At 41.9% G+C, this 16,273-nt stretch overlaps 1 protein-coding gene across 2 annotated transcripts in view; it reads left to right on the forward strand.

Moving 5' to 3' along the window:
- Positions 1-16,273, forward strand: part of Slc9a9 (solute carrier family 9 member A9) — a 560,109-nt gene that overhangs the window by 172,569 nt on the left and 371,267 nt on the right. For both annotated transcript variants that reach the window (NM_001271438.2, XM_087562860.1), the window contains 1 exon segment: positions 14,931-15,036. In NM_001271438.2, coding sequence (NP_001258367.1) covers positions 14,931-15,036 — 106 coding nt within the window.

The following is a 16,273-nucleotide window of genomic DNA, read 5'->3' on the forward strand; positions in this document are numbered from 1 at the left end:
TGGAGAACACAGACAATACTCCATTAACATCTGCTATCTGCCAAGCAGCCCAGGGACGTACTCAGACAGGTATGATCCCCATATTCTCAAGAATAAAAAAACAGACACATTAAGGTCATGGAGTTGAATTATCTGTGTGGTCGCAGAGGAGAAACGTGGTGACTCTACTTCCAGAATATTTTATTTGGAAGAGAACACTGTATTGAGACTGAGGAATGAGAAAATATTCACCTGCTTTCCTCGAACTCCAAGGGGAAGATATTGCATCTCAAAGGAAGTCTGAGCATATTAGCCTAGAGCATTTCCCCTGAAGCCATCAGGCTTCCAGATAGTGCTGGCAGGCCAAGCAATTTCTGTATGTGATCTGCTGCAAGCCTGCACAGTGTTATTTAACGGCACTCAAATGCATTTTCTCGGTCTATCCAATTCCATGTTAAGCATGCTGTGATAGCATCAGTTTAAAAGCCTCTATATAAACCTTAGTCTATAAAACACCCTCATATAAACCCAGATTCTATTCTCGAGCAAATTTACTCAGAAATAAAAATACCGGCTTGGATTTATATTGTGTACCCTCTTTCAAGGAACTCAAATAGCTTCTGCGTGCAGTGTTTCCGTTCATTTCACATCATTGTCTCCGGGAGAGAAGAGCCACATTTTAGGGAAATAATTGAGGTGCAAAGGAATGTGAAGCTAGCCTGAGATTTCAGTCAGCCAATGAGAACTAGACCGGAGTGCCAGGCCTTGCATTGCTTAGGTTTCTAGACTGTGCTGTTACGTCTATGGGAGCAAAATGTCTTAAGCAACTTCAGCCAACTTATAGCCAGCTGAAAACCAGTAATGTTTTTACTCTATCCATCCAAACGGCAGCCCTGCAGGAGTCAGCATGCAGAAGAAGCACCCCAAAACTGATAAGCACAAACATCTGAATTCTCCGACACACAGAATCTGTCATCTACTGACAACAGTCTGTAAATGTGTGTACAAATATCTGACTTGACCCATTTGCTACAACTGATTCAATCACCACCATGACCAGGCGATTTTGCCCATTCCAAGAAGCAGAGGTTCTAAATACTTCATTGTTTAAGTCTTTAAAGCTCACAGGCAGCAGGGTTGAAGACAACACTTCCAGTATTCTTGGACCCACAACCACTGTTATTTCTCAAGACAAAACAACACCATGTCAATCAAGTTTTAAAAGAATAAAGACACTCAGTAGTCAAGAGTCAATTTCTCATTTTCCTATTGATTGCATACAATGCCCGTTTAATGAGCAACTACTTGGTAGCACTCTGAGAGTGAGTACTTGCAATAAGGCAGATAGGTTAGGCTTCAGGATTCTCAAGCCTGCAGAGCAATGTAGTTCCAGCCACTAGGAATAAGTTTAAAGACAAACCAACACTCTAGGGGCTTTGAAACACAAGGGAACTCTACAGCTAATAGTCAGGTTGGCTAAGGCACTGAGAAAGCATTTTAAAATCCCCCTCACCAGAGCCAACACAGTGCCTTTTTGAAGAGACAACATGCCAGCTAGTGGAGCCAGGAGCCCTATTTCTCATCTAAAAGAGATAGGCCTATGATGAGCAGAGGGTTTTCATTCCCATCCAGGGCTCCAAATATTGTGACCCGCTCAACATTAGCAAAGGATCCCTGGGCTCACATACTTCTGGGATCAAGGCTAGAGAGACAGTTCTCTCCTCGTTCCAGCAGAGAAGGTTAAACTCATTAATAACTTCCGCCATTCTACCCCATGCATTTGAAGCTCAGTTACTCTCTAAACCACTCTCTTGATCTCAGCACCACAGCAGGCCTCTTTCTGCATAATTAGGAGGATGTAAGGGATTCACATCCAAGATCTGTAGTTCGGAATATGGGATTCCGAGAGCTGTAAAATTCGAGATGTGGAAGGACCTTAAAAGACCATCGTTTTCAACCCCCTCACTTGCAAACAGGAACCCTAAGACCCAGGAGGGGGAAGAAGTAAATGCACAGGCGGTAGGCAGGTTGTAAGAAAGAAAGTGTTTAGCCTTTCTCTACGTTTCCCCCTCGAGTCATTTTAGGTCAATAAGGAAACAAGCAGAGATGTCTCTTTTTTGATGGACAGACCTACCATCGGCACAAATGATAATAGTCACGGTGACCACCATTGTTTGTCCAACACTGTATGCCAAGGACCTTACAGAAATGTTTCCTCTTAGCCACTTACCAGGGCATCTAAGGAATGAGCGTTTCACTTCATTTTCCAATCAATGCTACTCACATGAAGCTTTAGTCGGGTAACTGGCTGCAGTTCACCAAAGTAATTCGCATCACAGTTGGCACTCTGACTTGGGTTGGGTTGACAGCAGAGTCAGGTTTCTGTCCACCTCTGTCTACTCCAGGATAGTGATGCATTTCAAGGCTCTCACACAAAGATCTTGCTTGAGAAGTTGGAAGTCCAGACATGGGGCATCAGCTGCACAGAACAGACTTGGAGGCTGTAAGAAAGGATAGCCAGCTACACCTCAGGATACTGGACAAAGATGCAGAGAGACTCCAGGTGTCCTGACGGTGGGGTTTCAAGCACACACTGAACAAACATTTGAAGCACTTCAACAGCTCTGTGGACAGCTGGAAAACAGCTGTGGCTGATGGTCGTCTCTGGCTCACTACTCTCGGGAATGGAGTGACTCTACTCAGTGGGAGTAGTTCATTCGCAGCAGTGCTCAAAGGCAGCCCTGCAGGATGGATGCTTTGAAAGTCAGTGTCCAGCCCACACCTTCTGTTTGTGAGTTAAGCGGGATGTTGGACATGGAAACAGAAACAGCATTCAGCCGTGTCTTGGATATTTTGCTTACTGTCTGCATCTTTTTCGGGCACATATGCAATAAAGTCAAACTCATGGGGAAAAATGAGTCAAGCAGAAATGATCATGAATGTGTGAGGTCAATGGGTACTGCAATGGGTCGGGTACAGGAGAGTACCCACTAGTAGTGGCAAAGATTGGTTTTTCTTGGTCTAAGAAGATGCTTGAGTCCTTGGGTTAAGAATACTTGAAAAGGTCTTCCTTTTACCTGGGTGTCCTAGATAAGAAACACTGTGTTGTTACTGTGCTATTTTCAAAAGAAATGGTGATAGCAACTACAAACAGTGTACCCTAGACAGTGAACAGAGATGTGGTGGATGACCTGGAGAACACACAGCTCCTCCTATCTCAAGAATTAACCTTCAGAGGCTCAGTCATTCAACCAACCAACAGAATTAATGCGTACTGCTCACCAGAAAATATCAAGGGATTGACAAACAATCCAAATGAGGAATAACTTGTTTTTAAAAAGATGCATTTGTTATTTTATGTGTATGTGTGTTTTGCCTGCATGTATGTATATGCAGCTTGTGTGTGTGGTGTCTGAAGAGACCAGAAGAGGGGGTTGTATCACCTAGAACTTTAATCCGGTCCCCTGCAAAAAGAAGTGCTCTAAACCACGGAGTCACCTCCCCAGCCTTAGTGACTACCTTAGTATCCCAGAAGACCATTTTAAGTGGGCAATTTCTTGGGGTGATAGTGCTTTTAAGAATTGTCCCTTTCACATAAGAAAATAAATTCATTGGCAACTGAGCATCTTATTTATTTATTTATTTATTTATTTTTTGCATTATTTTCCTTCTGGAAAGGATTACTGTAGGGGGCTAAAACTTCAGGACTAACAAAGCTAATTCTTGATGCAGTATCTGATGTAATATCACACCTCCAGGATAGATTTCTGGCTCCTTGCCTGATCTTGTAAACTGTTGGACTGCAAAGTATAGTTTGACTTCTGTTATTGTATTCTCGAAAGCCAGAGGTTTTCCCATTACAAATAAAATCTATCTATCTATCTATCTATCTATCTATCTATCTATCTATCTATCTATCTATCTTCTTAAAACACACAAAAAAGCTTCTAGGTTGGCAACAATGTATTTCTTAGACACAAGAAAAACAGATTTATGGAGCCTTGCTCCCAGGGAATAGGAAACTAATCAAACAGCTATTGCCGGTGACAGGCACGCAGAGTCACTGCAGGTTGAAACTGCCTGGGAGGTTTGTAGAGACCTGGGTGTGTAGCAGCACAGAGAAGGAAAGGCAGAAGACTGAGATTCCACAGAGAGAAGCGTCCTGAGGATGCTTTCCTCAACACTGTTTGTGTTAAAGCAAGTCGTGTTAGGAGGACAGAGAAAAGAGGTCAGAGAGCTTGAAGGAAAACCACAGAGGGCAGGCAGTCTCCCCAAACAGAGGAGAGATAGGAGGAGCCCAGAGCCTGTGCACAACAAAGAGGGGTCAGCAATCTGGAAGCACAGAAGAGGCATTCAGGATGGTTAGGGCCTCACATATGGCATCTGTGGCTTTGAGAAAGGGACTCTGGGCACCAGGTTTCGTGTTTATAAGCTTGACCAATTTGATGGATGGCTTTCTGCTCATTCTGAGCCTAAAAATATTAAACATTTACTGTAGAAAATTCAGAATAACGAAAAAAAATACCCCGATGAGAAAAATCCCAATAGTTGCTGTTTGCTCCTGTCATGGGACATACTTGTGTTTTGGGACTTACTCTCCCAAGACATGGCTTGCCTAGACTGTTGACCTAGCACCCTGATCCGAACCCCATACTGGTCAGCACCAGTTTTTTATGGTGAGCATACACAACAGTGTGGCCTGGACAGGGTGATATAAGGAGACTCTATGAGATACAAAACAGAACATTCAGAGAGACTGGGTGATACGATTTGCTGTGTGTGATGATGACACCAGGAGGTACATTCAGAGATGACTGCATCAGTGTTCAGCTCTGAGAGCCCGGTAGGCAGAATCCTATGGTTTTCTTTTTCTTTTGTTTAACCTCTGGTACAAACTTGCTTTTGTTAAGCATGACCTAAAACATGAATTTGTGTATGTAATTTATTTTATGCCAGTGGTGCTATAGGGGCAAAGGGGGCTTTGAACTTGCAGAGAATAAGGTTGTCCCAGCCATATTCCTCCTCAGGAGCTCAGGCTCTAAAGTTCTAAAGCCAGCACACCCATCATGTTCAGATTGGTATGGTCTGGAGGACCAGACATGTTGATGTGTTAGCAAGATAATAAATCACCATGTATCCAGCAGATTTTGGCATCAACAATTTATCTCATCGCTTTGAAGGTCAGAAGTCCGGCTGGATTGAGTTCTTTGCTGTGAGTCTCAGAAGGTCAAAGTCAAGGTTTTAGCTGGTTGGGGCCCTTTCTTATGTTCTAAGAAGAATCTCTTCTAAGATCATCCAGGTTTCTGGCAGAACACAGATTATTACAGCTACTGAGCTGAGGGCCCATCGCTCACTAACAGAGATACCCAACTGCTGTACAGGACCCCTCTATCTGTTGTAGCAAATCAGCTTCTACATTTTAAACTCGGCAAAGATATAACAAACCCTCTAACAATTAGAATGTTCCTGACTTTCCTCGTTATTCACACCTCTCTGGTAAATTCTCTCACACCAGCCTAAGAAGATTCCTCTCCTTTATTTTTATGGTATAAAATTCATTTCTATTCTGCCTCAGGGGTTTTGTTGGTAACAATTTACAGAATCAGAACTAATGGCAATCACTTTTGCATACAAATTGTGAATTTATTTATAAGCAATAAATGTTACTGAAAGGAGAATATTTATTACATAGTTAAGTGTTCAGTGCCATGCCTGGAGGACACCAGGGAAGCTCAAGATTTGGCCAACCCTCAGGGGTCTCAGGTTCCTAGTTGGGGACTTAGCACCAAGTGCAGACACTCTAAGAATAGAATGTCTCCATCATTTAGACCTATCCCACTGAAATATTCCATTTCTATGCTGTCTCATATCTCCTAAGACCCATATTTCTTTTCTGCATCATGAATTCCAAAACGTTATCTGTGAAACATGCCCTTTTCTTTTTAAAAATATTTTCATTAATCTTTGAAATGTCATACAATGTATTTTGATTGGACTCACCCTCCATTTCTCTCATTTGTAGTTCTAGGCATCAAATATTTAGACTTGTGTGTTGAATTTGGAACACCCGAAGAATCCAGGAAACTAGAAAGAGACTGTTGATGGGGAAGAGAAAAGAGACATTAAGGAAGGAGAGTGGATGAAAGAATACAGATGATACAAATGGGGAGAGAATTGAAATAAGTAAAGAAATGGCAGGGTAGGGTAGAGGGAGGGATCAGGAGAGGGCTAACACCCAGCCATGTTTGGAAAGCATATGAAAACCAACTTTTAAAAAAGCTACATTCATACCTATATAAAAAAGAGTTTAATTGGAGTTACCCTACCCAGGGGATTATGCTCATCTCAGCAACCAATGATTGCTGAATTAAAAAGCCCTGTGCCAAATGTGAGATACCTCCTCTGAGGGTTCAAAGTTCTCCTCTAAATATTACATATAGGCTTTGCTATTGCTCTTGGTTTCCCTCCACAACTATCCAATAAGAAAGCTTCTTCTCTTCTGGCCAGCCATCCCAGTACTAAAAGCTGCTATGCACACTGTTGGAGGAAAACAAATCCTCAACAGTCTAACCCAGCTGTGGATCCTATGAACTGCGGTAATCCCTGGCATAGCAAGATGAGCCTAGGAGTGCAATAGTGGTATGGGTGGTATGGGGACAACCAACTTCTCTATGGCTAGAGTCAAAGCTTGCTCCACAGAAGAAGGTACAGATCTGCTGTTGTATATACTCATAGCTGGAGAGTTCATGTTTCCCAGGGTGAACTTACTACTATTCTTCTGCTAAAGGGACATAGTATCGAATATCCCAGTAAATTGGCCTCTCTCCACAGAGATTAGCATATCTCTCATCAAAGAAATCTTTTGTGTGGTGGGTAGTGGTTAAAGAAGAAACTCGTAACTGGTCAGAGTACAAAGAATAAATGTCAGCTGAATGCTCCACCATGTGTAGGTCATCTACATCACACTTTATGGTCCCAAGTTTGAGGCTCAGGAACAATTTCAGAAGAGGAAATCAGAAATATTGCAAAGCTGGAGGTCAGAGGGGAGTGGAACTAAACAGTTTCATCTGGACATGACAGGATTGCCTTCATGGATTCATGGCAGTTGTGGCTGCCTACGTGAAGTTTAAACCCATTAATGTTCTAGCATAATGAGGGAAGAGGTTTGCCAGCCTCTATCCCTGACTGGGGAGCTATAAACAGTTAGTGGTTTTTGAAGGAATAAGAAAGGTTTCTTTAAGGGAGTGACCTCTGGTTGACTGACCTTGCTCTACTGATGGCCCCACAGCCAAGATTATGTGGGCAGAAGCACACATTGGAATAAATGCATGGTTGGTTGGTTTGTTTTTGTTTGTTTGAGAGGACACAAAATTGGGGGACAATTAGTGGAAATTTTTACTGTCACGGGCTCATGTGATTAGGATTGACCGTTGCTTCAGTTGAACTAAGATAATGTACCTGTTCTAAGGTCTTCTGCCTTATTTACATTTAAGAGCCATTATGGTCATATAATAAAACATATTCACATGTTTCAGGTATTAGTTAATTGGAAGATTTGGGAAGGGTGCATTGCTGAGATTCTCAGACAGGATAAGCATATGACATCACCCTACCCTTTCACAACACTGAGATTCAAGTCCAGAGCCTTGTGAGGCTGGGCAAGCATTCTACACAGAACTTTAATCCTTGATGACCTCCTCATTCTAGTCTTCTTTACCTTTTCTCTCTCCCAAGCCTGTGCTGACTCTTCTCAGTATTTTGTTCATTTGCCCTTGGACATATTCTCCATGTTGGAACCATTATGTAATATTCCTCAGTGTTCTTATCCAGAGGTTGGGAAATTATGGACACTACTATATGTTTCATATCTTTTTATAGTAAGAAAAATGTGTGAACCACTCCTATTCAATGTAACCCATGATCTTGACTAACACAATGCTCCTTTGACTTCTTGCTTTCCTTACAGTTGTTCTATGTAATAAGTCAGAATATTATGTTTACCTCCTAGTGATGATTTCTTAGTGAGCCATCACTAACGTTGGCTGCACCTTGGAGCCACTGGCCTTTGCTCTGAATTTATTTCATGGTCTGTAGGTAAACATTTGCCTGCCATTTTCTGTTTTAAAATGGCAATGTACTGAAGCAATCATTGTGATTGGAGAATGCTTGTGTGGCTGGCTGAGTCATCTTCACTTGGATACAGGGTATATGCCACAATCCCTATTAAACTACACCATGGCTCATTAAACCCCATTGGTGAGAGAATTAGGTCTTTGTTAAGTGTTTATGTTCTCGGCTAATGTTAAATTTAGAATATTCTTGCTGTAAATACCTTTGGGGAAAATTTTCAAGCACTAGCTGAACTGCCAAGAGATTTCAATCCTTGCATTCCCAGATATAAGACCTAGGAACTAGTGTCTGCCGGGGTTGATTATTAAATAGATTTCTTTGCACCATTTATATGCTAGTATTTGGCTTTCTCATTGCCAAATCTTATGACCTTCTGGTTACTGTTTTCTACTCTCAGAGACCAGTAGGGGATGTACTTGTGGCTTTTGAGCAAAAGGTGAAGTCAATTATTCTCAAACACCACACAGCCACGAATTCAAGAATGGGATTGTGATTGTGCTTTTATTGTACATCTTTCCATTAAAGAAACAACTCCCCAATATTTAACCTTTCGAAAGAATGCCTTAAACAAATACAGATACCAGTGATGGAATTGTGACTCCAAAAATAGGCTCCTGGGGTTAATGTGAAAAGTCAACTGTTTCCTCCTTTGAGAGTGACTGAGGAACTTCTGCATATGCACTCAGAGTCAGTGGGTTACCGCATGGCAAAGATGTTAAGACACAGGGAACCTTTCTGGGTGAGGATCCTGCATGTAAACTGAGCTCCTCAGAAACCATCAAAGAGATATATTTCCTCGTCTTTCTCAAACAGGATGCTTAGCCAGTGTCATTCTCGGTGCATAGAAAATAAGCTATTATATGCCCGCCCACCTATCTTAGGACAGTCATTCTCAGACATTTTATAATAGGACTCTTCACAACTCACCCAAATTAAGAAAGACCCCAAAGAGTTTCTGTTGATGTACCCATATTATTTATCTAGCTAGAAATTAAGACAAATCTCGAAATGTCATTTTATTGACTGAAGTAGCAATAATTTGTACAGTTGACTATAAATAATACATGAAAGATAAATTTATTTTCCAAGAGGAACCAAAAAATATGTCGAGGAAAGTAGCAGCATTTCCTTATGTTTTTGCAAAGTTCTTCGGTGTAAGAAATGAGCAATAAAAGACAGGGGGTCTTTTATACACCTGCCTCCGAATGCAATATGCTGTGGTAATGCTATCACAGAGCCTCTTGGAAATTCTACTTTAGGAAGCCAAAGAATAAGAATAAAAAATGTAAGTAACATTTCCCTGTTGTTGTGAAGATAGTTCTGACCATGAAGATCTTCCTAGGATTCAAAAAATCTCCAACAATCCCTGGTTTATCCATTGAAACCACTACTTTGGCCACCAGAGCTTGTTTCTCCCAAGGAGACCTGGCTGAAAGGATTGCAACCGTGTGCTGGCATAGAACACCTTTTCACTACTAACTCAATGCCTAACACACATATCACTATGAAGGGCAGATAAAGTTGCCGTGCTTTAGGCCTAAGTCATTTGTGATACTTTGTGGAATATACAATTTAGAATGACCTCAGCGAAGTAGCACCTGATAACATGCTTTCCAGACTTGACATCATTCTTTGACCTATTTCAGAAGGGTGGGATTTCTGTTCTATTTCTATTGTTATGACTGGCAGAGCCCTACTGGCAAAACCCATCCATGAATTGATCTCATAGTCAAGTGTGTGGAGAGGGAGGGTATAGACTCAAAATAATTCTAGTATTCTAGTCTATTACCACAAAGCTACAACTGTTTTTTGAAACTCTCCTATAAGCACTTAAACCATTTTTGGGGGAAAAAAGTTCACAGTACTCTTTTGTCAAGAGAAGAATATGCTACCTCATTTATATATATATATATATATATATATATATATATATATATATATATATATATACCTGTCATGACTAACAAGGATTCAGCTGCAGAAGCCGTGGATGCTTGATTCTTCACATGTCATGGACAAGTGTCATACATACTGATTTGCACAGAAAGCAATAGCAAGTGCTACAAAGAGAGCCAGCATTGGACAACACTGAATAATGACTTGGAATGACAAGGGAGGAAACTCTTGTGTCCTGTTGTCTATCGACCTCGGCAGATCTCGTGCTAGGTTGCTGCATGCTGGCACATTGTAATACCATTTGAAATTTAAATTCCCTGTAAAACATGGAGAGAATATGGGTCAGAGAGCGCTTACAAGGGTTCTAAGGCATGGACTGTCACTGAATCACTCTGAAGACTTCAGAGTTACTGACAGAGCTTCCAGAGAGTGATCATTTATAGACAAGCAGTTAAAAATACACAGAGCATTATTTAGCAGTCGATACATTGGCATTCTGATGGGCTTCAGTAGTCGTTTTCTGTAGTTTTTACTCTTAGAATGCTTTCTTACTATCTTTCTGATTAAGATCTGACTGGTTAGAGTTTCTCTATGATGATTGTATTAATGAAAATATCACATTATTTCAGTGTTTGGATTTCCCTTAGAGATGGAAAATTGGTCTCCGTTTGATTCTAATAGTTTGTCATAAGCCTTGGATTCGCCCCTGCTAGAGATATTGCAATCACGTCCAGCCTCCAGGGGCCCGAGTCATACATTGGTACCCAGCTTGCAGCAGCTGATCTTTCATGACTCAGAACATAACTTCCCTGCTGCCTCCAGTTGCCTTCTGCCTTATTCAGACCCTGTCCTATTAGTTCCCTTTGCTTCTAGCCTCTGTCTTAACCTTTCTATTTTCTGCCTTATTCTACGCAACCTATAATAGCTAGAAGAGAGCCCTACTCAATCCAGCATTCTAAGACTGTCACTTTGGCTTTCTATTTCACCTCACTAATACACCCCAAAAACACAGCCACCCACGGTCTTCTCCCTCATCCCATTTGGCTGCTCAAGCTCTTATCTCAGAACCCTCCCACAGTTCCGCGGTGCCCATCAGTCACTCCCTTGCTACACTCTTCCCATGTCCTAAATGAAGGCCCATGCCCGTGTGAATGGGAATCTTCTTGAGCATTGCAGGAGTTTATTTCCCTTATTAGCAACTTGAGAAAAGAAGTTGACTTTTCTGGAGGAAAAAAAAATCTATTTTTAGGCCTGTGAGATGGCTCAGCAGGTCTCGTTGGTCTTGCAAAGGACCTGGATTTGATTTCCAGCAACCTACATGGTGGCTCACAACCATCTATCACTTCAGTCCCAGATGTCCTGACACTATCTTCTATGGCATCAGGCACTCATGTGGTATACATATATACTTGGAGACAAAACATTCATATAAATGAATAAAATAATAAAATAATAAATAAATATAAAATAATAAAATTAAAAGTAAATAGATAAACAAGTCAGGTAGTTCTTTAGTCCCAGCACTCAGAAGGCAGAAGTAGTGACTTCAAGGCCAGCATGGTCTACAGAGCTAGATCCAGGACGGCCAAGATTATGTAAAGAAACTCTGTCTCAAAAATAGAAACCAAACCAATACATACATACATACATGCATGCATGCATACATACATACATACATACATACATACATACATACATACTACAAATTTGGCCTTAGAAGGTATAAGAGAAGGAATTCCCAACCATGGATGAAGCCACAGCAGCAGCTACCATGAGAGGCATGTGGACCACAATGTGATACAGGCAAAAATGGTCAAATCCTTTAATAAAATCATAGGTCCTGAAAATATGATGATGTCCTCTCTCCTCCCTATGTGCTCTTATATTTGCTATCTAAAATGTTCTCTTGCAGTCACAAAAGGTTCGTCTTCAATAAGTACTAATTATTTTTAGCCTAGCTTTGAGTTAGGGCTAGTCTCCCCAACCCAGCAAGATCTGAGGAGGGCCCGCTGTGAATTACACTGTGGCTGTTTCAAGAAAATCTAAACTGGGACAGTGCAGCTAAGCATGTAGGGCACTGTGTGTAAAACTGAGTGCTGTCTGTGAACTAACTAAATGAGTTCTTTTAAAAGCTCCAAGTTCAGGAGCAGAGTGGGTGGCTAATTCCCTGACTCACCTATTCAACTCATTTGCTGTCCTGACAAAATGCTCCCTCGTCCAGGACGCACTATAGCTGGCTTTATTCTGAAGTTGTTCTGCTTCTTCACAGGGAAGATAGGAATTCGCCAAGTAATAGCTTTCTCTTTTGTGTGGGATATCATTTATGAAGCAGGGCTCAGTTCTCTGTTCAGGAGGAATTGTGGGAATGTCAGATCACTTTTGAACATAACTGGATATACAGCTAAATACTTTCCTCAAAATAGCCTTATGCTCTCTTTGGGAAAAAATGCTGAATTCATCTCACAAAACAGAGTGGATATCAATGAGTAGAAACTTTAGAATAAGAAACCAAGCCTTAAGTAGCACATAAACCTAGGAAACCTTCCCGAGAGTAGAGATGGGTCACAAGCTATCCTCAGGGCTCAGGAACTAATATACCCAGAAGCACTTGAACTGCAGAGATAGAATTTTCTGCTAAAGAATAACTTATATTTTATTCCTCAAGGTCCCAGGAAAGAGGAGTGTTGTTAACTAAAGCTTCAGTTGAAAGCTCGTTGCTTTGGTTAGACTTTTGACTCAAGCCTGAGATGGAGAAAGAGATCACCTACGAGAGATGAATTCTGACCCTCCCATCTCTACCTGCAGAGGCTGTCTGTTGTAGCAAATGGCTCGAAGGTACTCAGGGGCTGAGAGTATATCTCTGGCGTTTACCTGGACTTGAACAATAAAACTGATGCTATCCTTGGTTTTTAAAAAGGAATCAGGCCCGCTGTCATGCCAATTTATCACACACACACACACACACACACACACACACACACACACACACACACACACACCCTTCATTTGTTTTATTGTTAGATCCTAGCAGTGGTTTCTTTGTTTTAAAAGGGGCATTAAAGAAAGATAAAATGCTTTGAAAAGTAAAACTTATCTGTGTTTATAGTATGTAATACGTTTTATGCCCATGAACAGTAGGAAGGCTGATCATGCGAATTAGCACATGCCTCACTTCACACACTCATCAACCTTTTGATTTTCTTGTTGTTGTTGTTGTTGTTTTATAATGGGAACATTCAACTACTTTCCTGTCATCTTCAAGTATGTCATACATTATTTTTAGCATGTTCATTGTGTTTATAGTAAGTCAGGGTCTGGAATAATCTCTTCTATCTCTCAAGCAAGAAGGCCCACCAATCCTCCTCTTCAAGTAGCATGGGGGTGCTGTCCTCTCTGTCCTCACAACACTCTCACTTATCCAGCCAGTAGGCAGCACGCTGCACTGTGGCACAGTACCGTGGGGCCGGGGAGATGAAAACTGATAAATAAGTCAGGTATAAGCACTGTGGTCACTGGGCCATCTGCACTTGCAATGATAGATGTGCTCGGCCATCAGTGCTTAAAGCCCGACTTCCCACCTCTCCCTTTCCTCCCCAGTAAAACCCATCATTTACTGGAATTACTACGGAGGCCTTGAGCCACCTCTCTATCCTGTCTCTGTTCTGCTGGCTGAGCTTTATGTCCAAGTTCAAATGAGAATGTGTCAACCGTCTTACTAAAGACCTTCAGTTGTTTCCTACTGTGGCAGACAGAGCAACCTCCAGATTTCTTGATTACTTGCAAAACCTTCACACTTAACTCACTTTCCTTCCCCACCCCACCCCCAAACCCAACTAGCACTCTGTTTACGGCACATATATTGTCCTTGTGCTTCATGAAACAGGAGAGAAAAGAACAGAATGAAAATACCCATTCTGCCTCCCCACCGCCCAGGGGTAGGTATCATTTTGTATCAATTCAATGGGTCACTTTCTTAATGGGTGCTTATTGTACATTGCATAACTGTTTCAAATATTGAGACACCAGGAGGTTTTAAGGAGCACAGATAATCAGTGTGCGGCGTTTACAGCTGTGATAGATTCACAGAGGCTCAGTTCTAAAGAGCAGGCAGTAACTGAGTGAGTCCTGCTCTGGAGAACCCGGAGTCTGTTTTCATGGTTGAATATGTTCTCAAGAGTGAACTAGAGCCAGGGTCTGGTTGTGCCTATGGCAACAATATTCATTTGTCCATTCCTTGACCCATTTATCAAATAATTATTGTATGCTGGTCAAATAAATACCAAAGGTTACAAATTGGACCCTTTTCCCAGGGAGCTAAGTTCCTTCTATATGTCTGTGATTTGGTCCGGATGCTAGGCTCATAAAAGAATGATCTAGCTCAAAGCTGAGGAGTCAGAGGATTAGGAAGAAGTCTCTCTCAAGACTCTTAGAGAACAAAGAAAAGGATTTTTGGAAGCATCTCTCTCTCTCTCTCTCTTGATCGCTCGCTCTGTGTGTGTGTGTGTGTGTGTGTGTGTGTGTGTGTGCGCGCGCGCATTGTGGAGCACATATGAGGAATGCGGCAATGGTAGAAGTAGATGCTAAAGGAATTTCTACGATTTTAGGAGTCAAATACCCTTGTCCCCCAAAAGTGAGAAACTGCAGTGTGTTTAGAAAGTCACAGCAAGCCCATTGTGACTTGTGGAGAGCAGTAAATGGTGGGTCAGGTGTGCAGAGAGAGGCATCTCTGGAAAGTAACTTCTTCACGGGGCAGGGGGCTAGGGGAATGACAATCTGTTGTTTTTGAATGAAGATCTCATGTTGGTATGGTGGGTGAGTTTGGGACTATCAGTATTTAATGAATGCTTTGTAAAAGTCACCACAACCAAGACACACTTTGTGGCTATGTCCTAACTAACTCGTCATGTTTACATGTGTCTTCCTAGTGACAGTGCTGGCCATTTTCCATGAGCTACACGTGGACCCTGACCTGTACACACTGCTGTTTGGGGAGAGCGTGCTGAATGATGCGGTGGCCATAGTCCTCACATAGTAAGTACCAGGTCTTATCAAGAATTCCTTTATCTATGGTTCCTCCTGGAGGTAATTCCTGGTGTCTTTAATCCCGTCTTCTCTCTATGACAGAGAGGAAACAGCCCTTTGTAGCTTTTAAGGAGTTGTTGTCACAGAAGATCTCTAATAACAGGCACAATTCATTAGGCACCTAATATTTAATACTGTTAATGGCCTTCACACTCCCAGCTTATTCCAAGACACTACCCAGAGGGTATCAGATTTTTTTCCTCAGTGCATATATTTAGCTGATTCAATGAAGGTTCCTAAGATGCACGGAAATGAGCTGCCTCTTTTCAAATCAATGCCACTTAGTATTTCCCTCCCACTGGTTGCGTTCCAGACAGCAGACTGACAGAAGCTCTGAAACTTTGGGCAGATGGGGACCTGGAACTCAGGGTCAGAACATTTTACCTTCTCAATGCAGATTCAGCCGGTTAAGGCAAGCACAGGGAATAGACCCTTCCCATCGCGCGCATGTGACCCTGAAGCTCCCTCAGCTGAGAGCAGATGTGATTTCCCGTTGTGCTGAGGGGTCTCTTCCCAAGATGAGACCTGACACCCTCTCTCTGCCTCCTCCTTAGTCGCGTAGCCATTTATATTTAATAAATGCCACTCGGGCAGCTTTTCACTGTGTCAGAGGTCTCTCTGCGGTTTTAGATTAAGACCAACATTTTGGGTGAAACTGTCAGATATTCCCAAGGAAAGCAGCAATCTGATAATTAAATGTGACAACGGGATTCTATTCCCGGTGTTAATTACCTCAAATGCAGTTGAAAATGTATTGTGGAATAACAGAAGATTTTAAAGGCAGAACCCAGAATGGGGAGTGAGAGGCAGGCAGAGCTTGGCAGCCCTGCTAGCTAGTGCTCCAGTTCCCTTTCACTTGCTAGTTGACATTTCTTAAAGTGCCTTCCTCCCTCCAAAGTGGCCTCTGAGTTCAGCCATGTTCACCTGGCCACAGAGGCAAGGCTTTCTCTGTGTGGCAGGGAACTACCAGCTTGTAAGAATAAGAACAAGAAGCCATGGTCAGACTCACAAATGCAAAAAGATGCCTGGAAGGAAAACATCAAGAACAATTAATCAGGACACCGAGATTCCCTGTCCCAGAAATACTAACATTAAAGGAATATTTGAAGAACAAACCTGAAAATCTGCTGAGTCCCTCCTTTTTGCTTCCTGAGCTGCCAAATTGTAAAAGGCCATGTCAAGCAAA

The sequence above is a fragment of the Rattus norvegicus genome, chromosome 8 (genome assembly GCF_021556685.1).
Source record: "Rattus norvegicus strain SHRSP/BbbUtx chromosome 8, alternate assembly SHRSP_T2T, whole genome shotgun sequence".
Lineage (NCBI taxonomy): Eukaryota > Metazoa > Chordata > Mammalia > Rodentia > Muridae > Rattus > Rattus norvegicus.